The 24,483-nt window shown below is 34.6% G+C and overlaps 2 protein-coding genes across 2 annotated transcripts; one reads left to right on the forward strand and one right to left on the reverse strand.

Annotated features, from left to right (window-relative positions):
• Positions 1-10,093: 10,093 nt before the first annotated feature.
• On the reverse strand, positions 10,094-12,090 carry LOC131622431 (small ribosomal subunit protein eS27y). Its single transcript, XM_058893459.1, has 4 exons — positions 11,946-12,090; positions 11,739-11,840; positions 11,614-11,642; positions 10,094-10,443 (listed from the first exon to the last, which is right to left on the reverse strand). Exons 1-4 carry the CDS (start codon positions 11,946-11,948, stop codon positions 10,317-10,319), a joined length of 261 nt encoding a protein of 86 aa, XP_058749442.1. The 5' UTR covers positions 11,949-12,090; the 3' UTR covers positions 10,094-10,316.
• Positions 12,091-17,063: 4,973 nt separating this feature from the next.
• Positions 17,064-23,406, forward strand: LOC131622483 (tubulin-folding cofactor E-like). The gene is made up of 15 exons (XM_058893519.1): positions 17,064-17,621; positions 17,717-17,887; positions 18,284-18,330; positions 18,633-18,779; positions 18,875-18,949; positions 19,570-19,679; positions 20,132-20,259; positions 20,354-20,415; positions 21,131-21,238; positions 21,327-21,361; positions 21,597-21,659; positions 21,758-21,852; positions 21,940-22,016; positions 22,109-22,186; positions 22,390-23,406. Exons 1-15 carry the CDS (start codon positions 17,312-17,314, stop codon positions 22,486-22,488), a joined length of 1,605 nt encoding a protein of 534 aa, XP_058749502.1. The 5' UTR covers positions 17,064-17,311; the 3' UTR covers positions 22,489-23,406.
• Positions 23,407-24,483: the final 1,077 nt, after the last annotated feature.

The raw sequence follows: 24,483 nt of genomic DNA on the forward strand, positions 1-24,483 counted from the left end.
ATTGTGAAAAAGGGGACTGATGGGAAAAAGGGATGTGGAAAGGTTGGGAAGATGATAAGATGGTTGGAATAGGGGGGTAGGGTACAAAGGTTGAGGTGGTGTGAGGGTTATAGTGACGTGTAGATGTTGGCTGAGGATGTGTGGTGGAAAAGGTTGCAGAATTGCGTAAGGGTGTGTGTGTAGGTGACAGATTTGGAAAATTAGGTGTAAGAACCCTAGAAACAGAATGTAGTTGCTGTGTCATACCTGAAGCGGCTGCTGTTCCATGAACAGTAGCAGAGCTAAGCGGAGGTACTGTTCCGTGAACAGTAACGGACCCAGCAGTGGTCCCAGATCCGTGAACAGTAGCATATCTGCTTGATGTACCAGATTCGTGAACAGTAGCAGAAGGGGATGGAAGGGTCTGCTGAAGCTCTTTTTGAGTAGCTATTTTGTTAATAGCTGCCATGAGGGAATCAAATCTAGAGTCTTCCACACTTTTGTCATTATCAAACCTTGTTTGGAGGTTGGATAATTCTGTAGAGATTTGGTGGAATCTTACATCCATTTGCTCTTGTGTCTCTTGCATTGCATTGTTTAGGTTTAAGGTAGTGATTTGAAGGGCTTCTTCTAAAATTTCTTTAGAAGATGGGTTGGGAGGTTTAGGGGGAGCCATGGGAGGGATGAGAGGAAGGAGATGAAAGCACCAATGTTAGATATAGCTAGGTTAAATTTAGATCTAAATGGCATAAAAAGAAATTGACATTAAACAAACTTCATACTTTCTTCATAGCTTCAACATTCAGCAAACTACAATATAAATAGTTAGGGTTTTTCTCTACTAAATGGGCTGAAAAGTAATAGGCCCAAAAACATAAAGAGGGAACAATAAAAACTACTAACAGCACCTACTTAATAATAAAAATCTTTGAGTAAAACTGAAACTTTCTTTTCTCTCTTAGGCCTGTCCAACTTCTTATCAGTTAATCGATTTAATAATTGTTTTTCTTTCACTAAATCATATTTAAGAATAAGTCTTTGATGTAGTTGACGATAGAGTAGAATTTTAAAATATACATGCAATTAGTATAGTTAATGGGTATAATTGTTATTGACAAAGTGTTTACTATATGTGATACATGTGATGATGATTTATTGAAATGAGATAGAAAAGTTAGGAAAGGAAATGTTGTTATAAACTAAGGCTATGTTTGGGAGTTTGGAGAGGAGGGGAGGGGAAGGTTTTCAAAAACAAAATTTTAAAAAAATATAGGAAAATATTTGACATTTTTTGAAAAAATGAATTTGTTTAGAATGATAAAAGAGTTATTATCATTACTAAATTTTTAATTTTCAAAATAGTATAACAACCTAAAAGATATTTGAAAAATTTATGTAAGCCCTTCAAAACCCTCCAAAACCCTCCAAAACTACAATTTTTGAGTTCCCCCATTTCATGGGGTTTTTGGTGTTATGAATAAACTCAAACCCTCCAAAACCCTCCTACCCAAAATCTTTTTATCCTTTTCCCCCAATTCCTTCTATTTTCCAAAGCTCTCCCCTCCCTTCCCCTCTAAACTCCCAAACATAGCCTAAATGTTTGAAACAGCCACAACAAAATAAAAAATAGAGAAAAAGTTAATTCTCGATTGTGTAAAGAATGGAGTATAGGTTTTGGATAATCCTGAACATATGAGATTTAAAAGTATTTCTTTAATTTAAACGTGTGAGTGTCAATTTAGATGAATAGGAATAACTTTAATGGATGGTGAAAGACAAGTTCTCCCGATAGAATATGATATAGCACCTATTGAATGGTAATCTACTTCTTGATCGATTATTATATTGTTATTGACAAAATTTTAGTCTTGTCATTGAACGTTGAGAGTCAACAAAAAAATCAAGATTTTAGAAGAAATATGGAAGGCTTCGACTACGAGAGTAATTGAGATAATGGATGTTTCTAACACATATTACATATTGGCCAACATTCAATAAAATATCAATCGACAAGTACAAATTAAACGAATTATCATCGGACAAAGAACAATTTTTAGATCGTATATCAATTTCCTACATATGATCTATTAAGATTGGCTCATCGAAATAACTGACATGATCATAGATTGTCAGTGATATTATATTTATCTAATTTATTTTTCATATAGATAAGAGTCTCACGAGTAACAAATGGTTGAATACTTAAATTCTAAAGTCTACTCCTAACTAGAAACTGACTTCAACAGAACTTTAAGCATACTTCCATCGTCTTTAAATTTTTATTTATATTTTCAGCAAATTTAGTATTAGCATTTTGTCTTTTGAATTCATTTGTTTTGTATGCATTTTACATTTCAAAACATTTACCTTTTCAAATCTTTACTTTTATGTCATTTAAATTAATTTGTCAATTTTACCATATTTATTTACATTTCTTGTAGCTCAAATCTTAAAATATTTTTCAACCTCTCAAACTAATTCGTAGATATTTTAAAAATCATTGTAAAACGTGTAAGCGTAAGTCATAACATGGTAGTTGTAATGTTTAGAAATTTACTTGTGTTTTAAATTTGATATACTTTTCTTAGATCGAAAATACCAACAACACAATCATAAAAAAGAAATTTATTTGGTGGCATAGCAAAGAATATGGTTAAACTAAGAAATATATTGATTGATAATATTTAATGATCAAAATACAAAGAGTTTAACTACCATTAAGAAGAGTTATAATGAATGTCAAACATATCGTTAATTCATTGAGGGAAACAACATATATTGATGAAACGTGATAATTATGCGTAATTGTATAGAAAGGTGGATGATTTTGATAAGGCCTGAGACATATTATGGGCACATTTAAATTTTATCACACTTATGAATACAACTCACCTAGTGATTAGACATGGCAACAAAACTCGTACCCGCAGGTACCAACCCAAACTCGCCCCAAAGTTGACGGAGAAAACCCACTTTGACTGGGTTTGCGTTTGGGTTTTCCCCGTTTTCAAAATATGGGGACGAGTTGGGTAATGGGGACACTAGTACCCACCCCGAACTCGTCGCGTTTATTTTATTGTGTATATTATTATATATTTTTGATAATTTAGAATATTAAATATGTGGTCAAAATTATGATATTTTGATTTGTATTTATTATTTAAAATATTTGAAATGTATGTAAGAATTTTTTTGAAATTGTTTCGCTTTATTTTTTATAAAGTAATTTAATGTTGGAAAAAATAAGTATTTGTTTTAAAAAATTGATTTCACTAAATGGATGGTGGCGGGGCGGGGATACCCGAACCCGTTTGGATCGGGTTTGAGTTTTAATTCTCCATTATCGTTTGAGTTTGGGGTGGGGAACGGGGATTGTGAGGGGATTCGGGTTAGGGTTTGGGGGAGGTAATAACCGTCTCCGACCCGCCCTGTTGTCATCCCTACTAGTGTTGATTATGGGTAGCATGCATAAAATTTACAAATATTGATTGTTATTACTTGAGATTGTTGGTATTACCTTGACTAATGTAAGTGTGTTGGTAACTTTGTATATGCACTACAAATATTCAACGAAGTCTTATTATTTGTAATTCGAGTGTGTTAATAACTTTTTGTATGCACTATAGATATTTAAATAACAAATAACACGCGGTGATGGTCGGCTCATTATTTTTCTCAATACACCAAGCTTATTGTATTCATCTATGCAATAATGTAAAAATAAAATTCAATAATCCTCCGCAACTGCGATCGGGAGGGGGATGGAACCACTTGATGCCAGAACTCGCCCCCGAACCGGACTAAACCGGTGGTTTAAAGCCAAACAAAAAAAAATTCAATATGATTGTATTTATGAATGAGAAACTAAAAAATTATGGTGACATGCAAGTGTATGGTATATTTCTAACAAAACTGAGAAGTAATAACAAATGAAAGTATTCGAAGATATTTTTAATGATTACGTCAATTTTTATGATTATGTACATGCATAGTTATTGATTTCTCACATTTAAATATTTGTTAAGGCATGGGCGAACAAGATTTTTCACTTAGGAAACACAACAATAAATAGGGTTGAGTTTACACATTAAAGTTTGAAAATGATATGGTAAGATAACAAGAAGGATATATGTAGTGTATGACAAATAGTTTATAGAGCATGATCACACTTGCACCACCATTGACACCCTTACCACATCACGAGCACTTCAACACGACACGTCATCTGACCACCATCATGTCTAAAAAACTTTTGATATAAGGAGTAGGTTTTTTACTCGAACAATCGGCTCTGATACCACTGATGGGTCATCATGAGGGGAAATATCTATGTTGGATCAAAGACTCATCCAAACAAGTGAAAGAGACATCACATATTAATCCAAAACCTTAAGACATATATATATATATATATATATATATATATATATATATATATATATATATATCCACTTTTTCAAGTAATATGGGACTTCTAACTCACATTAATTTTTCAATATTATGTAAGTTTAGTTTGTGTTTTCTACATGAGTTGAAATTGTGTATACATCTGCGAACAAAAAAAACAAAAGTTTCATAAACGAAAAACATGACTTTTCTGCTCCAAACCAAACTAATTTAAGATAATCAACAAAGCAAACTATAAAATTGCATATGCTTAATTAAGATCTAGAAAATAATAATAAAAAACAAAGGGTTGCATTTCTATAAACTTCCGACTTCTTAAGTCGTCTCAAAAAGCATTTCCCTCATGTATGACTCATGTTTAAGAGGTTGTGCGTTATCCAATCTTCTTAGCCAACCATTAAATTCATATTTATCTTACGTGACTCGTGCTTGAGAGATTGTGTACCTAAAAAACAATAACAAAAATAAATGGTTGCCCTTTTGTAAACTTTTGACTTTAGTTATTTCGAAAAATCACTTTGCTCCTATGTGACTCATGCTTAAGGGATTGTGTACTAAGTAGAGTTGTTTTCTAGTACATTGGTGAAATGGGTGGAAGTGTTCCCTACATCTAAAGTTGAGATTGTGGGATTTGCGATTCGTAAGATATGAGTATGACAGTTGTTTGACACCCATTATGTGATCTTTGCTCCCCTTTTGCTATTCACCATTAGTCGAGTGTTCCATGTCAGAATTTAGAGAGAGACTTCGATTAAGATTCCCACTATTTAAACCCATTTAGGTTGAGAAATCTATATCAACCCATTATTAAAATTCCCACGAGTTAGACCTAGGTTATAACTCAACCCATTAGTATCCCTTACACAGGATCTATATTCATCTTTTCTCCTTTCCATAATGAATTTTATGGCACATTCATCTTCTTGGAACCAACAATCTCGAAATTCCACGTCTCGAGCGAATTTCATAGCCTCACTTTGGTTTTGGGAATTGAAAGTTCTCATCCTCGAGCGAACATCAAGCTTGAGACCTCCTAGAAAATACCCTAGATATTATTTTTTTAGAGATTCAACAAACTTTATAAGATACATATTCAAAAACTTATGTGTTCATCAACCTCTCCTATTTGATGAAACTTCTCTTATTTGATAAACATATTTCAACTCTTTGAATGTATTATCACTTTTTCTTCCTTCATAGTGCTCAATCAACGGTTTCTTCAATCTCAAATAAATGAGATCATCCTTTGTTCCCTCCTTGCCCAACTTCGCCAATTTCATCCTTAACGCATTTGAAGAATATTGCACCTCAAAGTACATTTTTGCACATGTAATTCACCCTAAGGGATCTTCGTCGTCGAACGAAGAAAACTCAACCTCCATCTTGAATTCAGACTCAATTTCATTCCTTGGAGGTAGACGTTGTGCCTCTAGTATGGGACAATTCAACAATTTTGCAAATTCTAATAACATGTTATGATGCAGTTCTTCCAACACTTCTCACATTAAATCTTTAATTTATCGTCATTCTAATCTCCAACGTGTCTACACGACCTATCAACTTTTACAACATTTGTGATTTTAATTCAACGACTCTCCTTGTTTGATCTGGCAAATCGGACGAATGGTACAATTCATAATTAATAATGAACAAAGTTATTATTAAATTAAAAAATAGTGAGCTTAAGAGCTCTACAATAGTGTAAACTTAAATTTTATGAGCTCTTAAATCAAATATAAAGAAAATTTCTTTATAGACCTCCCAACCTTCTAGTCCACCTCTGGTGAAAAACCCAAACTACCCCTGACTTTGGAAATGCATTTCCGAAATGCAAGAAAAAGGTGTTTTCGGAGATGCATCTCTGAAAGCGCCTTTTTTTTTTTGAAAAATTGTCCTATTTCGGAAATGCACTTCCGAAATCAACATTTCGGAAGTTCATTTCCGAAATATTGCGCGTTTTGCAGATTAAGCAAAACAACCCCCTCCCCCATTCAGTTTACCCTAAATCTTCTTCAAACTTCCTCTCTTCAAAAATTTCTGCAAAAGCAAGTGTGCATTCCAAAAGCTTCCCAAACTCAACCTAAGTCATCCTAATCTCTTCAATTGGTAAGTTTTTGAATTTTTTCTATTTTTAGATCTATTATTAAAATCTCTAGTAGGGTGTTTAGAAATTGCAAAAACCACATTGGAGTAGGTTGGTACTGATATTTAGGGTGTTTAGAAATTGCAAAAGTTGTTTTTAAGTCTGGTTTTGGGGTCTGCCATGGAAGTTGCAGAAAACTTCATCGCAGGGGTGTTTCGGAAGTTCATTTCCGAAAACACCTCCATCCCAGTTTCAGAAATGAACTTCCGAATTGTATCAGAAGTTCAATTTTTTTAGTTTTTTCTTTTGTGTGGCATATTAATTGATTTTAATTGTTTACAGGAACATGTCAGACAACCAACCAGCACGCATCAGACAGGGTAGGGATACCCAGACTGCGTCGGCTAGACGCGAGCGGGCGGCGGCGCAGCTGGCATCGACACAGGGACGTGGGCAGGGACGGGGACGACGTGTGCGAGTTCCCGTGGGCGAGGGAGAGGGTACATCTGCTTCAGGATCTAGGAGTCGGCTGATTCGGGTATCTTCTTCCCGCCAGCCAGAGGAGGAGGAGGAAGAGGTGGCGGAAGTGCCCTACCACGAGCCGGAGGGGGTACCGGATGTTGACCCTCCAGCCGGGGAGGAGGATGAGCAGGAGGACAGCTATCCGGGAGGGCCCTTTGACACTTCTGTGCTGATTAACTACCACGATCACGTCGCTCGGTGTATCTGGGAGGGAGAGGTATTTTTTATAATTTAACCGTTTATTTGTCACCATTTTTTATAATTTAACCGTTTATTTGTCGCTTATTTAATATATGTCGCTTATTTGTTTTTTTTTTGTAACAGGAGAGAGAGCCGTTGAAAATGGTGAACCACGCCCGGAAGATTTTCAGTCTGTTTAAACCAGCAGCTGAGTGGTTTAACGACCATGTGCGAGATTCAGGGCTTAGCGGGCTCTGCATGACAGGGTACACCACCATCAGCACCGGCATGCAGGGGCATTTGTGGAGCGCTGGCACAAGGAGACGTCCTCTTTCCACTTGCCGGTTGGCGAGATGACGATCACCTTGCATGACGTGCAGTGTCTTCTCCACCTGCCGATTAGGGGGCCAGTGTTGCACCACTCCCGGATCCAGAGGGTCGAGGCCATTGAGTGGATGACGCTCTATTTGGGCATGGAGCACGAGGTTGCTCACTTTGAGTGCGTCACGACATCTGGGCCTCATGTCCGGTTCACCACACTGAGCTGCTATTTTGAGCACCACCTAGACGCGGCGGCCGAGGCTGAGGAGGCGGGTGACGAGCTACTCACACACTATCACCGCGGCTGCGCTCTCCGGTGTTGGTACATGCATGTGGTAGGCGCTGCATGCTTTGTGGACAAGAGTGCAAGGTACGTCGACGTGACCTACCTCCGCTACTTCATGGACCTGGATACCGTTCACCAGTGGAACTGGGGGCAACTACTCTGGCATACCTCTACCAGAAGCTGAATGAGGCCTCCAACTGGAGGACGAGGCAGTTGGTCGGATCCTGCACACTACTTACGGTACGTTTTATTTTAATATATTATCGTATTTATTTATTTATTTATGTTTCGTATTTATTTTTAATACATTATCGTGTTTCTGTTTCAGAGCTGGATCATCTCCTACTTCTCCCGCATCCACGACTTTCACATCGATCCTGCGTAGGTGGACGCCATGCCCAGGGCCGCCAGATACGTTCTCCAGAGGGGGAACGATGCGATGGGACCATACCGTGGATACCTGGACCGCACGATGCACGACGACGTCACCTGGAGGCCGTTCAGCGACTACGCTCAGATTGTCCCCTTTGACGGCATTGCTCTATATTCAGGCTGGCTGGCATGCGGGACTACCATCATGGTCCGGTATCTCCCTGAGCGGTGCATGCGTCAGTTCGGATTCGTGCAGCGGATACCCAGGTCACCCTTTGAGGCTGCTCCCGACACAGTGACCGAGTGCAGCTCACTGCCATATGGGAGGACTGGCAGCATCATGTGGTACCGCAGGAGTACCGTCTCACTCGGGTCACACAGGACTGGCACAATGAGGAGGGATACGTCACATGGTTCTATCGAGTGTCACATCCTCTGCTGAGACTCGACGTTCCCGGCGCTCCTATGCCAGCACACGAGGAGATCCTGGAGAACCAGCATGTCGAGGATGACCACGCCATTGATCTCATGCCGATCTGCCAGCGGATAGAGATGCTTGGGCGGGACGCGTTGGATCGAGGTGTCGTTCAGCAGGGCGGTCCAGAGGCAGTGGCCGTGATGGAGATGATCGTCACTGATGCGGGCCGTGCGGTGGCATACAGGCGGCAGAGGAGGTCCCAGGGAGAGAGGGTTAGGCACACCCAGTAGTGGTCGGGTTTATTTATTTTTTGTTTTCGGATTGTATCTTTAGCACATTATTATTATTATTTGGATTCAGATCGGTTGTATATATTACTTTTTTTATCATATTAGTATTTTCACCTTTATATGTCGCTTATTTTATTTCCCAGTTTTCTTTAATTAAAAATACGAAACTGTTAAGAAAAACATTAAAAAAAAAAAATCTCTGTTTCTGCATAATTCGGAAGTGCATTTCCGAAACCTCTCAAAATCTGAACAAAGGTGTTTTCGAAAGTTCATCTCCGAAGACACCCCCCATGAGGTGTTCTCGGAGATGCACTTCCGAATTGTGGAAATTTTTTTAAAAAAATCAAAGCTTCGGAAGTTCATTTCCGAAACAGAGGTAATTTAAGTTTTTCGCTGGGGGTGATCCCATAGGGAGGTAGCTAAAGGAAATTTTCAAGATAAATTACTAAACGCGAGAGAAACCAACTTTTTTAATGTATAATTTGTTTCCCTCCCTTTTCTTTTATATTAGAAAACTCCCTAAAATTTAATAGAAGTCCCAACAAACTATTATTTAATCCAGGCCATGGTATTCTATTATCCATCCATATTTGACATTATAAATATACAAACCCGTTCGCCAGGATTGTCAAGGTAAAAAAATATTATAGCTTGTTTTCATTATGAACAAGTGCATGTGCCTAGGTCAAAAAGTATTATAGCTTGCACTTCATTATGAACAAGTGCATGTGCCTGCAACAAGTTACAACAAATTCTGAAAATCTAATTTACTAGGAAGAAGTGAGAAAAAAGTTGACATCTACACAAGAGTGAATCATAATCAACAAATATATTGAAACTCAAGACAATATTGGGCCGACATGTTTAACACCAAGTTAAGAGTTTGTCTAGTCAAGAGCTCAACTCGGAGGCCAGAGCTGTAAACCATGCTTTCTAGTACATACTTAGAGATTAACGCAATATGTTGATAAACAATAGTTTAAAATGATACATAAATTAAATGTAATCCTAATTATCAATGTTGAACAATCGAAACTAACACAAACACATTTTTTCCAGTTTCTAAGATGTCGGTGATACTGAGATTATAACTTCCTCAATATATTTAATTCTCTACAACGAGGAAACTTTTCGGCCAAGACTAGTAGTACACAACACATGAGCATGTTAGATTATAGGGATTAAAAAATTGTGATAAACTGTATCAAACTAATGCACACTGTGACACTATAACATATCAAATAAATTACTGTGTATAAAATAGAGATAATGTCAAATAACACCAAAGTATCATTTCCTCAAAAATCTTTTAACTTAGAGAGCACAATTGCATAGACATGCAAAGACAACCATTTCCATTCAACAATTCAAATACATTCTATTAAAATTAAATAACTCAAAATTCCTTCAGAAATCAATTCTAAAAAACACAAAATAACTCCATTACTAATCTCATTTCTAATCTCCCTTCTTTCTGAATGAGCATCCCTCTGTTAGTCTTGCTTTTCCACCGGTTGGTTGGCACAACACAGTCTGACAATTACCACAGACAACAACGGTTTGGGAGTGACTGAATACAGTAGTTCTGCATCCAAAAAAATAACCATTATGAACAAGGCATTCAAATTGAAAAGGTTCCTTTAGTAAATTTGTATTATCTTTCAATAAAAAATAACTTTATCATTAACAAAACAAATCTTCAATTCTTAAACAATGGACTGTGGTGTAGATTTCAAGAAGAAAATTCTCCACTACAGAGCCAGTTTTTTCAGTTCCTATAAATAACCAAACTACAAAATCTTACTTTGTTTATCTCTAAAAGAAAGACAGTAAAATGGTTACAAGACTAAGGACCTGTTTGAATTGGTTTAGTTGAACTTGTTATCTACTAAATTAAATTTTGTGACACTGTTTACAATAACTTTAAAAAAAGCTTATTACACTTTTTATGAAATTCTTAAGCTTATTTTTTTGGTTTATGAACTTGTTAACTTACTTTAAAGAAAGACGATAACTAATGATAATAACCTACAGCATGTAACAAAACGATTCAACTAAATTTTATTTTTTGTTATAAAAATAGATTATGTAAGCTTATACATAAGCACTTGTTTTGATAAGCCCTTGTGCTTTAAGCTGTTTATCCAATTTTAAAAGGGGAATTTAATTCTACAACAAAATACTAAAAAGTAGCTTTGAAGAAGAAGAAAAATACTATCCAGCTGCTGTGCTGGTTTTTCAGTCGCTATAAATAACAAAAGCTACAAACTCTTCCTTGTTAGTCCCTAAGGCTATTTTTGGATATCATGAATTTTACGGAGCAGAATGGAAAGAAGTGGAATGGAGTGGAATCCATCGCTTGATGTTTTATAACCGAACCGAGCAAGGCAAATTCTCCATTCCGCCCAAATCGGAAGGGAAGAAATATGAGGGTAAGTGATGGAATGGAATGAAATTCATACCACTCCATCCAATTTCAAATGATCCCGTTCCATATCATTACATTCCACTCCATTTGTCACATTCCAGGCACCTAAATCATATTTAGCCCTAAAAAATTACACTACAGGCCCTTACAACTATAAAGTGGATACAAGGATTAACAAGTGAAAAGGTCAATTTTTAAGACGCTTAAATCCTATTTAGACCTAAAAAGTTGTATAATCATAATCAAAATCACATTAAAAAAAGTATTTTTTTCTAAATCAAATGCTCCTGAGTAAGGAAAATAACAAAGATCGTAATAGGAACTTACATATTGAAGCAACCTTGACATTTGACATCCTATTAACAAACACAGACGAAACAAAAATCAGATTACAAATCAAATAAGAAAACTAAAACTTAACCTAATCGAAAAAGATTAGCGAAAAAAATTACCATGAAGAATGAATTAGGAGATTGAACAAGTCGTTTAAGTTTATGCTTTCTCTTCTCGAGTTCAGCGGGTGGATTCAACAGATCAATGTCGTTTTGAAGAACCTGAAAAAAATCAGAAAGAAAAAGTAACAATCAGAATCGGAAACGGTTAGCGATAAACTGTTAGCGAGAATGGAATGATACGGCGAAGAAGAGAGAGTGGATCACCATTTTTGCGCCGCCGGTTTGATACGTAAACCTAGAGAAGATGGGGCGCTGGTTGAGTGAAGCGATATTTGTGAAAGGTTTGAATATAAATGGTGTTTATTGAGTGAGTGTATTAGCCCTTGGATTGTGAGAATGATTTAATCTCAGCCGTTCGTTTAGTTCCTTGGGTACAAAGCGCTGTGTCTTGGTCGCTAGGGCAACACTCCCTCTTTAGAATTACTTTATTGACTTTTTTACCCCGACCATGTTTACGTGACACACTCTGATGATAACAAATTGCAAAAGTGTTATATTGTAATTTCACGTTCCAACATTTTATTTTTTTTCATTTTTTTTAAAAGAAAGCTCTTCTTTTTTTTCTTTTTCTTTTTTCAAAATAAATATGAAAATTTTATTTTTGGCTAAATATAATTTTTTGTCATTTATTTTTTATTTGAACTTTAGTTTGGTCTCTTAAGCTATGTTTGGATACAATAAAAAGAATGGAGCGGAATAGAGCGGAGCGGGATGGAATAGAGCGGAACAAAGTGGAATGGAATAAATACGTCATTCTATTGTTTGGATACTTCATGATGGAATAGAGTAATTTTTTCATTCCGCCCAAATCGGAGGTACAAAAAATGGTGGAAAGTGATGGAATGCATTCCATCTGATACCACTCCATTCCATCTGTTTTTAACCGATCCAAACGATGAAACATAAACTTATTTCATTCATTTCCGCTCCATTCCATCCTATTCCATCAATCCAAACATACCCTAAGGGAGCGGAGCGGAGTGAAATATGATGTAATGGAGTGGAAATGGTATTGAGATTCCATTCCATTGTTTGTGTATATTTTATAGTTTGACGGGGCAGAGTAGAATAGTTTAGTTCATTTCATAGCTTACACCCTAAATTGGGTGGAATGAAAATTGAAGGATATGATGGAATAGATTCCATCATATTCCATTCCACTCCATCCGTTATTTATAAATCCAAACAATGGAATCTGATTAAATACCACTTCATTCTATTCCATTCCATCACATTCCATCAATCTAAACATAGCCTTAATTTTTTAAAAAATTAATTTGATTTGTTAACTATGCAAATTAATTTACATTAATCATTTTGTTTTTTTAGTTAAAGTTAATTTTTAAGTCTATGTGACACTTATGTGAAATGTCACGTAACTTAAACCAATATTGTAATAGAAAAATTTATCACTAAAATATTTTATAAATTTTATCTCTGTTTTTTATCTTCTTCCCTTATCTATTCACTTTCATACAAATTCATAAAATTCAGGAGAAGAAAAAACAAATTCATCTTCCCTATCTGCTTCTTTTTCTTTAGAGGTGCATAACAACATGTGTTAGAAGTGTGTAACAAGAGCTATTGGATGTGCATAACTAAGCGCGTAACAGAGGTATACGCACTCCATACATTATTACCACAGCATCCCAATTGCATTATTAGAGGCATTATTACAAGACCATAACCCTATTTTATGTACATGTTCTTCTTCCTTCATTTCTCTACCTTTTCTTTGACAAATTCTTCAATATTTTTGTCCCAATAAAAGACCCAAACCCTAAAACACAAAACCCCTTTTTGAAGAGAATTCTCACAGGTGGAAAATCTAAATATTATTTGCGCAAATAAATAAATGCCTAGAACTATTAAATAAATTGTCGTTGTTGCAGCAAAGATAAAAGGTTATACACATAAAGCAAAACAAAGCTAGCTTTGGCTTGTCATTTCTCATGGGACACCATTAGTAGTTTATCAATATTTATTTAAGACATATTACACGGTTGATTATATATTATACTCCTTCCGTCCCAAATTATAAGAGAAATTCACTTTTTAGATTCATTGAATAATTAATGTATCTGGTCTGCTTATAGACCAGATACATTAATTATTCAATGAATCAAAAAAGAGAATTTCTCTTATAATTTGGGACAGAGGGAGTATATTGGATGGAGGTTAAATGACTTACTTTTATCTTTTTGCAAACTGAAATGATGAATATTAAAAACGTCTTGTCAACCGCTAAACCATGAGTAACCCATTAATTAATCTTTTTGCAGAAATATTGTTAGCCCATCTATGAACATGGAGAGTTTAAATCATATATTACATGAGGATTCTTATAGAAAGCAATTTTATGAATTTGACCCAAGTTTTTGCCTCCACTTCATGTCCCTACACCTAATTTTCTTATGGTTTTCAAATACATTTTGAGTTTGAGTTTTTGAAGAAGATGAAGATGGTATAAAAATCCAAAAAAAACAGTCTTTTAGCGACTGATTTTTCGGGTCGTTAAAACAATCACAAAATTGAATGTTACATGTCATTTGCTACATCAACAAAATCTCACTTCATCACCGATATTTGGATGGAAAAGACTGATATGGTTCACTTTGTAGAGTTAAGGGATCAAATGGTATTTTTAAAAGTTAATTGACCAAACTGAACTCCTAGTCAAAGATATGGAACAAATAAAATGTATTTAGTCTTCATTTTTTGTATTATGTTTGGATTAAAAAATGAACAAAAGAGAAGAAAGCAAGATGATTTTTTTGTTTTTTGTTTTTATATAAATGATGATAGTAAATGATTGAATGGAAAGTGAAAGAAAAGAAATATATAATTTTGTAGATGACATAAATATGTGTATAATATAAAAAGGATTAACGCTTAATTTGTCTCTTGCAATTTTGGATAAAAGCATCACTCGAAGATTGTCATCATCCACGAGAACTTTAAAAATATTGAGGAAAATAGAAAAGCTAAAACAGTAGAGAAATGAAGAAGGAAAATTACTACAAATGTATAAATCAACATCATCTTAGTGTTTTTTTTAATTCAATTCTCAATTGCACTTCACCAATAAAATTGAAAAACCCCATAAAACAAAAAAAAAAAAAGCAAAATCTAAAGAACTCATTTTTTTCTATTTTATCAACGATATAATTTTTAAAGTTTAGTTGAGGTTATCGTATATACCTGGTGTTTAACCATCATCAAAATAGAATTCATCTTTTTCATCCTGAAACAACAAGGTAAATTTACTCCTAATGTCTCAAAGTTTATGTCCTCTAATTGCTAAACATATTTTTTGATGCATTTTTTGTTGTTGTATAAATTGTGTCTAAGACATCAACAAGTAGCAACTACAATATATCTTGTAAACCCAAGTTATTCCAACGACGAATGCATGATAATAGAACTACAACTGCAAGTTATGCACTGCAACACATGTACACCATAAATATTTTGAGGTACATATATACTAAGGTGGCAAACGACATGCCCGCCCCGTTTAGACCCGTCCCGCAAAAGTCCAAGAAAAAACGGGGCGGAGCAGGCATATTGAAGAGTGCGGGTATAAAATCTTGCCCCCGCCCTGCAAAAAAGTGAGGGCGGAGTGGAGAAAGCCCGCGGGTATCCGTTTTGCCACCCCTAATATATACTAGTTTCAAACCCTTTAGTCCTAAAACCCCAAAAGTCTTAACGAAAAATTCAAAAAATTTATTTCAGACCAAAAGAATGTAACCTTTTTAAAATTAGAAAAAAAATATCTTAATAACCAAAAGAAAATACAAATCGTAAACATGATGGGTCACAAAGTACTTATCTTCTAATTTTAATTATTTCCCTCTTGATACTTGTGCTAACTTAAACATCATTTCTCTCTCATATCCGATCTTGATTCTACATAAGACAAAACATCATTTCTCTTTCATTTTCGATCTTGATTCTACAAACGACAGTGGTTGGATTTAGTGGTTGGATTAACCTAAAAAAGACTCACAAATATTTCTTATCATTTTAAAGAATAATATGAGAATATTGAGTACCATAGAAACATGTCACTAAATTTTGAACTCGTGAAATCAAAAAGATTATTTAGAGATAGAAAGTCAAGAATAATACATATGATTAATGAGTGAGGATACAGAAGAGAAAGATGATTTTAGTTAGGTCACAACACATAAAGCACCGTCGAGAGAGATGAGTTTTGAAATAACAATTTGAGAATTTTAAGAGAAAAATATTTTTCAAACTTTAATAAATATTATATTAGTTTATTTTAATAATTAAGATAAAGTATGGAAAAATAAAAATAACTTCGAATGATGGAAGAGATATGGATCACAAAGACCAAACCTACTACTCCTTACTATTAAAATGTTGAGTTTGATTTGTAATTAGGGGTAAAAATAGGCTGCGCCGAGTTAGGCTTTATCAAACCTAAGCATGATCTGTAAAAAAAAATCGAAGTCTAAGCCTAGCCTATAGCCTGTCGTAGGCTTATTTTTTAAGCCTGAGCCTAGCCTTTTCGTAGGTCTGAGTCTGACCTTTTCGAAGGTATGGTTAGCTTGTTAGCCTACATAAAAACCTAATTGTTTTACACATATGTAAATAAACAATTAAAATAATGTTTAAATAGACTAACTTATTTTACCTTACCTATTAACATAAGTTCATGGAGACTATTTGTTTAAGAGAATTTATTAAAACAATGTTCATCTGGTGTTTTCGTCTTATTTTCACAAGTTCTTCAAGATTACCAAGTTTTATTTATGCAATTTAATTCAAAGTACAAAACATAACATAATGATCATAAAAAAATATTCATATTTATTTAAATAGGCCGGCCTGATAGGCTCAAAAGACTTTTTTTTAGAGTCTGAGGCCTAACCTTTTTAACTAAATAGGCTTATAAAGAAACTTAAGCCTTTTCTATTTAAAAATAATGTGTGGCCTAGCCTGAGCCTATATAGACTAATCGGTAATCCCCTGTTATCGGTCTGACCTATTTCCACCCGTATTTATAATTCATACTTTGAGCAAATAAGTAGTTAATATGAGCAAAGTTAGAGTACTTTTGAGCAAATAAGTAGTTAATATGAGCGTAGTTGAAGTACTTTTGAGCAAATAAATAGTTAATAGTAGTAAGCTTCTTAAAATTTATTGATATTGCATATTTACAATTTAAAGTAACACTTAAATTATAATATAGATTCAGTCCAATAAAATAAATAATCTTAAAATAAGATGTTGCAATGTATAACCGAGCTTTAAAATAAAAGAATATTATCCGTGCACTACTTTAAACTCTAAATTTAAACACACTGGCCTAAATAAAGGGATTTGATATTTACGACCGACCATCTTTTGTAAGAAAAAACAGATTTTCACAACCTGCGACGCTGTCCTCCAGTTTGCCGGCCACCGCAAGCCGGCCGTGATCTATATTCCGGCGAAGCAACGCAGGAATCAACTAACACAGTCAAACATACACTACACACCATTAACGTGTCACTAGGTTTTGTTCTACCACTCTCCAACTCTCTACAGCAAAACAAAAGATGCAGGAACCTCCCAATTCAACAAACGAATTCCGATTAGGGAAACGAGTACACACATCCGGTAATCCAACTAGAATCGGCACAGTGAAGTATCTCGGAACTGTAGAAGGCTACTCAGACACATGGATCGGAATCGACTGGGACAATGCAGAAGGAAAACACGATGGATCCCTCAATGGAGTTCGCTACTTCAATGCTAAATCCGAAACATCAGGTTCCTTTGTTCGTCCTAAGAATCTCTCTAAAGGAGTTTCATTTCTCGAAGCTATTGAAAAAAGATATCGAAGTTATTCTACTAAAGATGAAGAAGGTGAGTAACTGAGTATATCAAACTAGTGGTTAATTGGTTATTTATATATGTTTAGGGTTTATGGAAGTGATATTTGATTTTGTTTATTTTTGCAGATGAAATGTATGTGTTTTCGTCTAGTAATAGGCGGGTTTCTATTCAATTGTTGGGTGAAAGTGAACTTAATGATAAGCTAAGTCGACTTGAGGAGTTATCGAATGTGTCGTTGTCTTTTATGGGTGTTGGTTTCCCTGGAAGTCCAGGTCAAATTAGTACTACGGTGCCGAGTAAGTCTAATTCTATAACACTCTTGTTTCTTTGCTTATATGAAGAGAAATGAAACATTGAAGTAGTTGAATCTGTTTCCTTTTTTGTGGGGAGGGTTGATAGCATTGTGGTGTTATTGAATTGGTTGCTGTTAACTTGGTTAAGATAAGGGTTTTAAAAAGCATTCATGCTAATGTGGCCTCAATTGCGGTTGTGTGGCAATTTCAGCAACATAGAAAACTGTTGTGTCACGGCCTAGATTGTGGTTATGGACCTTTATTTACAACCCTGGTTTAGGTTCCTTTATTTGAGGTTACAATTGGAATTTATAAATTTCGATACAGTGTTTAGTTCACTTGGAATTTTCTATTTTCTGGCAAAATCCTTGTTTTGTAACTGTACTTTTCTGTTAATAGATATAAAAGAACTTGATCTGTCTGGGAACCTTCTTTCGGAGTGGAAGGTATGTTCCACAACCTGGTTTTGTCGTCTATTTTCTCCTGGCTACTGCTGCAGCTTTGAATCTGCTTATTTTCTTGATGCTGTTGCCAAAAATAGCACTATGATGTAAGATCACAGATTTTGGAGGATTCTCATTATCTGCATAGTTGTCACTGTTGTCTTGTATCTCTTGTAAAACTTCTTATTCTATTAAAAAAATAGCACTAGGGTCTAGGATCACTTGCAAAACTCCTTTTTATTTTGCATGGTCCACTATCTTGTTATCAATTGCCGTTTAATCCATTTTCATTAATCTTTTTGCAGGATGTTGGCATCATTTGTGAACAGTTACCTGCTCTGAGGGCTCTAAACTTATCCTACAACTTAATGTCACCATATAAATCTGAGCTTCCATTACTGAAAAGCATCCGTATTCTAGTTTTAAATAATACCGGTGTAGATTGGGAGCAGGTTCCCTTTTATGTCTTTTCTCAAGTTACGTCTCTTGTTTGGATTTTCATCATGTTTAATTAAGAATTGCTAAATATTGCGTTGTAACTGAGCAGGTCGAACTGCTTAGACTGTCATTGACAGCAATTGAAGAGCTACATATTATGGGAAACAATATAAGCAGAATACTGGTATGTTATATTTGGTTCAATAACAACATGCTTGTTAAATATGTTAGTAGCTTTAGGCTTAGATTTTGTCCCCTAGCGTATCTTGGCTTACATATAGAGCATTTTAATAAATGGAAACGGGCAATGCCTTTAAGTAACCTCTGAGCTTGAACTTCTGATGTTTTATTTAGGGCATGTAAGCAAATGATCTCCTCATTCCCCCCACTTCCATCCAAAATAAAGCAAAATAAAGGAAAACATTTTCCCAACATGGTTCTCTGGTGGATTTTAAGTGATTGTAGTACAATGGAAGCATAAGTAGGGAATAGTATTGTTGACACAGTCTTTACTATTTTTCATCCAAAGTTTCTCCTTGTCCTCAAAAAGTTTTTGGATTAACAGAGGGGATAAAAATATATCTAATTAAAAGAAGCTGATAAAGATGTTTTTTCCCCCTAAAATTTTATGGTGGCTGTTGCAGTTGTATTTGGAGTTTGCGATGCTTTATTAAACATGTAGTCTCTTATCTGACACTGGCCTGGATCTGCTATACTCTTGCGTTTTGACATGAAATATATTTGAACTTAGTGAATAAGATAGGTTTGTATTTTAGGCTGTCTAATTTTCCTTTTTCTGTTCAGCCTGCGTCATCCTCTATGGTTCAGGGATTTGATACTTTGCGCCTGTTGAATTTGGAAGATAATTGTATAGCAGAATGGAGTGAAATCATGAAGCTTTCTCAGCTAAGATGGTTGGTAAATACAATCTTGTTTAGATCTACAATACAGTCCTGACGTTAGTTTAGAACAATGTCATTTTTAACTTGTAGGCACATGTGGCTTCAATAATAAAATTTGCTTTCGTGTGGATTGAACCTAAATTTTCCGGCTCAGTACTTAATCTAATAACCACTTCACATTTTAGCCACACTTATTGTTTTTGTCGACCACTTATTGATTTATTGCAAGTGTTCAACTTCAGCATGATAGCTTAGCTATATAATTGAAGTGAAATGTGGTTTCATAACATGTTGTATCAGTTTATCTAAAAGTGGTAATTGTATCTTAGAACTGGCCTTTATTATTCAGTTCTTCTCTTGTTTATGATTCTTTCCCCCCTGTAAAAATGCCTCTGCTTTTGGTTAGATATGTTCTATCGTCTGTTGAATTGATATAATTTTGAAATTAATTTTTTTTGTTTCAGTTTGGAGCAGCTTTATTTGAACAAGAATTGTTTGAGTTCTCTCTTTTATCCTGATAATGGTTCTCAGTATTATGATTCAAAAGTTACGGACTGCAAGCCCTTTCAAAATTTGCGCTGTCTTCTGTTGGGTAATATAATGTAACTCTTGATAAGATCATCATATTGAAACGGAATGTGAATTGTGGCTGTCTGCTGACTTTAAGTCTTTCAATTATCATACAGGTGACAACAACATTAGTGATCTAGCATCTGTTGATTCATTAAACTTGTTTCCTAACTTGGTGGTAAGGTTTATAGTTATTATACTGTGATCTATTATGTTGCTATATATTTTAATGGTTTATAGTTATTGATGTTTATGCATAACTTATTACTCCACTGTACTTATGTTAGAGAATGCTGAACCAAAAAGACAGTTATTGATGTTTATGCTTAACCTATTACTCCACTATACTTTATGTTAAGAGAATACTGAACTACAACGAAAATGAATTGGATGCCCCTTAAAGAGAAAAAATAGTTAAAAAGACATACAAAAGAAACCCTAGCTTTCTAATATATCTGAATATCTAACTCTTAGATCTCTTCAAAAAATCAATTACCAAGCATGATAATCCCAAAGAAACCTTAAAACATTTTTTATCATACACAGGCAGTACTAAGCCACTTCCTTTACCATACACTACTTGGAAATTAATGTCTATCTCTGTCTGGCTTGTGTGCTACATATGCCTAAGTAGAGGAACTTTTGCAGATTTCCTTTTAAAAAATAACTATCTGTTTCAGCAGAGGATCTTTACAATTACAAGTTTTTTCCGAGAAAGTAATTGGTCTGTTTTGCACAACTTGTTTCCCTGTATCACTACAGGGCCTACTCTCTCCTTTGTTTCTCTTATTCTCTTCTCTGTTTTTATTTTTACTATTCTATTTTGCTAGAGCATATTCATAGTTATGGTAGCGAGCTTCTATCTAATTGTATATTTTTTAATAACAATTAAGGAAATCAGGCTTTCTGGGAACCCAATAACTGATACTGCAAGAGGTGGGGTTCCAAGATTTGTTTCAATCGCTCGTTTAGCAAACATTCAGATATTGAATGGGAGCGAGGTATGATGAAAGATATCTCTATTGCTTATGTGTCTTTAATATAGTCTTTTACTAAATGTAATGCATTCACATCCGATTAACCTTTCAGATTACCTCTCGTGAAAGAAAGGACTCTGAGATTAGGTACCCTCTTAAAATTTGCTGCAGTAAATACCCACTAAGCAGCTGAAACATCCTTTTGTAATAATTATTAATCTATTCATTAATTGTTTGTCAATGGTTTTTACCTTATATTTTTTTAGTACTTAGCTTAACTTTATTGTATTGGATTTTTGTATATTTTTGTGATCATTTAGTTCTGGTCTTTAATATATCTATTCTATATTTGAACCACATAAATTTCCTCATTGGAGAGCAGGTATGTCCGGCTTGTGGTCTCAAGGTTGCATGTTAGTCCCGAAGAAATCAAACAGCACCCCAGGTATGATCTATGATCTTTGCTCAGTTATGTTCAGCATCAACCAAATTCTACCTCGTATTACAATTGTTTTGCGGATTTACTGATGCAATTTTATACAGGTTTTCTGAGCTTAAGAATTTTTACGGAATTGAGGATCAAAAGCCTTTAGTTGGAGCTTCTGGTGGCCCACGGGCAATGAGCTCGGGATTCTTGTGTATGGACTCTGTATATTAGTTTTGATCATCAGCTACTTTTTCTGAACTTGCCATAGCTTAATTAACTTGAATAGATATTAATGCAGCTATCACTCTGAAGTGTGTCGGAGCATCCATGGGTGAGAAAGAACCATTGACAAAGAAGCTGCCAGCAACAACTACAGTTAGATATCAATACCTTATTAGTAATATTATGTTGAAACTGAGTCTATCAAGACTTTTAAACAATCCTTCTGATTACTTTGTTTTTCTCAGGTTGGCAAGCTAAAATTTCTCTGTGAAAGCTTTTTTAAGCTGAAGTCAATGAAGCTGAAATTATTTTTTCAAGAAGAGGTTTGTTTCCATTAAGAATAAACTATGCTATTTATTATCATGATTGCCTTGTTACTTCAAATTTTATTGAGGGGAGCAACAACCTCAGAACAATCTTAAAAATCATTTTTAATCTGCTACAATCAATGCAAAAAAGTTCAAATTGGTATGCTGAGAACAAACTTGTGGTTGAAATTATTTGTTACATGCATTTGAATTTCCAGGGATCTCCATTGCCCTTGCTGCTTGACAATGACTCGTCATCTCTTACGGACCTTGGGGTTGGCAATGATTCGGTTATCCTTGTCGACGAAGATAGTTGATAAAAACATCTGAATTTTTGTATAAGCCTTTTGGTGTAGTCTATATTAAAAAGAAATTACTCTATAATCGGGATTGAATATGTTGTGTAGGTCACACGATTTTGTTAAATGCGTTGTTTGAACTTGTTATTTTGGAGCTGTGATGCACTATTTGACGGGACTTCATTTTTACCTTGTTCTTGCTGCTAAAAAATCCTACATATTTTTGAAAATATGTTTCTGAATGGGATGAATTGTTTTTTTTACTAGTATATGATAAAACAATTCGGATTTATAGGATCCTTGAGTATGCATATGATTAATTGAAGTGACCAATGGTCTAATCTTTGTATCCAAATTAAGAATGGTGAAATCTGTTGTTTGTTGAAATTGGAGATGTTGGATAGCCATTTGCTTGACAAAGTAATCTAATGACGGTTCAAATCTAACAACTTGTGGGTTGTTTTGCCACAACTAAAGTTTGTTGTTGTGCAGATCAATTTCCATACCTCAAGTTTAAATGGTTTTTTCAATTGGGGTGATACTTGTTACCGGACAAATCACAGTTGTTGTACATGTCATAGTTGTTGGCTTAGTATATGTTTGTTGCATTTGTTTGAGGTAAATCAACATTGGGATTTTCTTGCAAAGTGAGACATAAATCTGTTGGGGGTGCCTATGAGAAGTACAAATACCACTAACCTTTGTTGTTTGAGTTTTACCTAATGCTAATTGCTATACCAACCAATGAAGTAAGCTCATCAAGCTTGTTCTTTAAATTCTTGTTGGAAGTAGAAGAAGTTTGAATCTCATTCACTTCTCTTGTCAATACTAAATTGTTTTTGGTTGTGAAAGTGACATATACTCAATCAAAACTTTGCTGTTTATAGGGTCTTATTGACAATTGTCTCCTCCACTACCAATATTAAAGATGTTTATATTTATAAGTAGCAAACCTTCGTAGAAATAATGGATGAGCAATTGTTCAAAAATCTTGTGTTGAGGACAATTAGACATTAATTCCTTGAATCGCTCATAATACTCATTCAAAGATTTTATGTCATTATGTCTAATGTCATATACTTATTTTCAAATTGAAGCAACTTTTGAGGCATGAAGAAAATCTTTCTAAGAACACTTTCTAATTCGAGCACTTGTCTATAAAAACCCAAAAGAAACTAAAGTCTTGATTCACAATATGTCACTTAACTATTAGCACTTATTGAATGATACTCAAGCTTCTTCTACTTTCCAACAAGAATATGGAGAACAGGCTTCTTGAGCTCACTTCACTCGTAAAACAATTAACAATAGGTAAAAACTCAAACAATGAGAGTTTGTGGTATTTACACTTATTATGAGCATCTCACATAATAATAATCAATGGTTAAGATTTGGGGTAACTTTTCTTAATTTACTCGTAACTCTTCTTAACTTACTCTTGGAGTAAATATATACTCCAAGAGTAAGTTATCAAGACTTACTCCACATCTTGACCATTAATTCTTCTCAATCTAATGGTTAAAATTAATAAGTATTAGTTTTCTCTCTTCATATTTAATTATTTATTATTTTTAACCATTAGATTAAGTAGAATTAATGGTTAAGATGTGGAGTAAGTCTTGATAACTTACTATTGGAGTAAGTCTTGATAACTTACTATTGGAGTAAGAGTATCCCTCCTCTATGTATATTTAGAAATTATTTGTCATAGAATGTACCTTTAGGAAAAATAATATAATGCAACTTAGGGTAGCGACACTTAAGTCTTGTCATATGGACTCCAAATTCAATTAACTTAAATTTAGAATCAAAAAAGTTAAATAGGGGTTGTTGAGTCCGGGCAGTTTGAGAATTTCGATTAAAAAAACACGAGTAAAAAAGGATTAGTTTATTGATTTGCCAACTTTGACCGATCAAAATTTTACGGCTCATCTCTAATTTCAATTCTTTTCCTGTTTAACTATATAATAGATTATGCAAGTGTCAATCAACCTGTGTGAAATTTGAGTTTCT

The sequence above is a fragment of the Vicia villosa genome, unplaced genomic scaffold (genome assembly GCF_029867415.1).
Source record: "Vicia villosa cultivar HV-30 ecotype Madison, WI unplaced genomic scaffold, Vvil1.0 ctg.000030F_1_1, whole genome shotgun sequence".
Classification (NCBI taxonomy): domain Eukaryota; kingdom Viridiplantae; phylum Streptophyta; class Magnoliopsida; order Fabales; family Fabaceae; genus Vicia; species Vicia villosa.

Excerpts from the sequence above, each read along its gene's own strand:
- LOC131622431 (XM_058893459.1), bottom strand. Across the intron at positions 11,643-11,738 it reads CTCCTAATTCATTCTTCATG|GATGTCAAATGTCAAGGTTG; the intron begins GTAATTTTTTTC and ends GTTTGTTAATAG. Across the intron at positions 10,444-11,613 it reads TGTCAAGGTTGCTTCAATAT|AACTACTGTATTCAGTCACT; the intron begins GTAAGTTCCTAT and ends TTTTGGATGCAG.
- LOC131622483 (XM_058893519.1), top strand. The coding sequence starts at position 17,312 with ATGCAGGAACCTCCCAATTCAACAAACGAATTCCGATTAGGGAAACGA. Across the intron at positions 17,622-17,716 it reads TTCTACTAAAGATGAAGAAG|ATGAAATGTATGTGTTTTCG; the intron begins GTGAGTAACTGA and ends TTATTTTTGCAG. Across the intron at positions 20,260-20,353 it reads TTTGCGCTGTCTTCTGTTGG|GTGACAACAACATTAGTGAT; the intron begins GTAATATAATGT and ends ATTATCATACAG.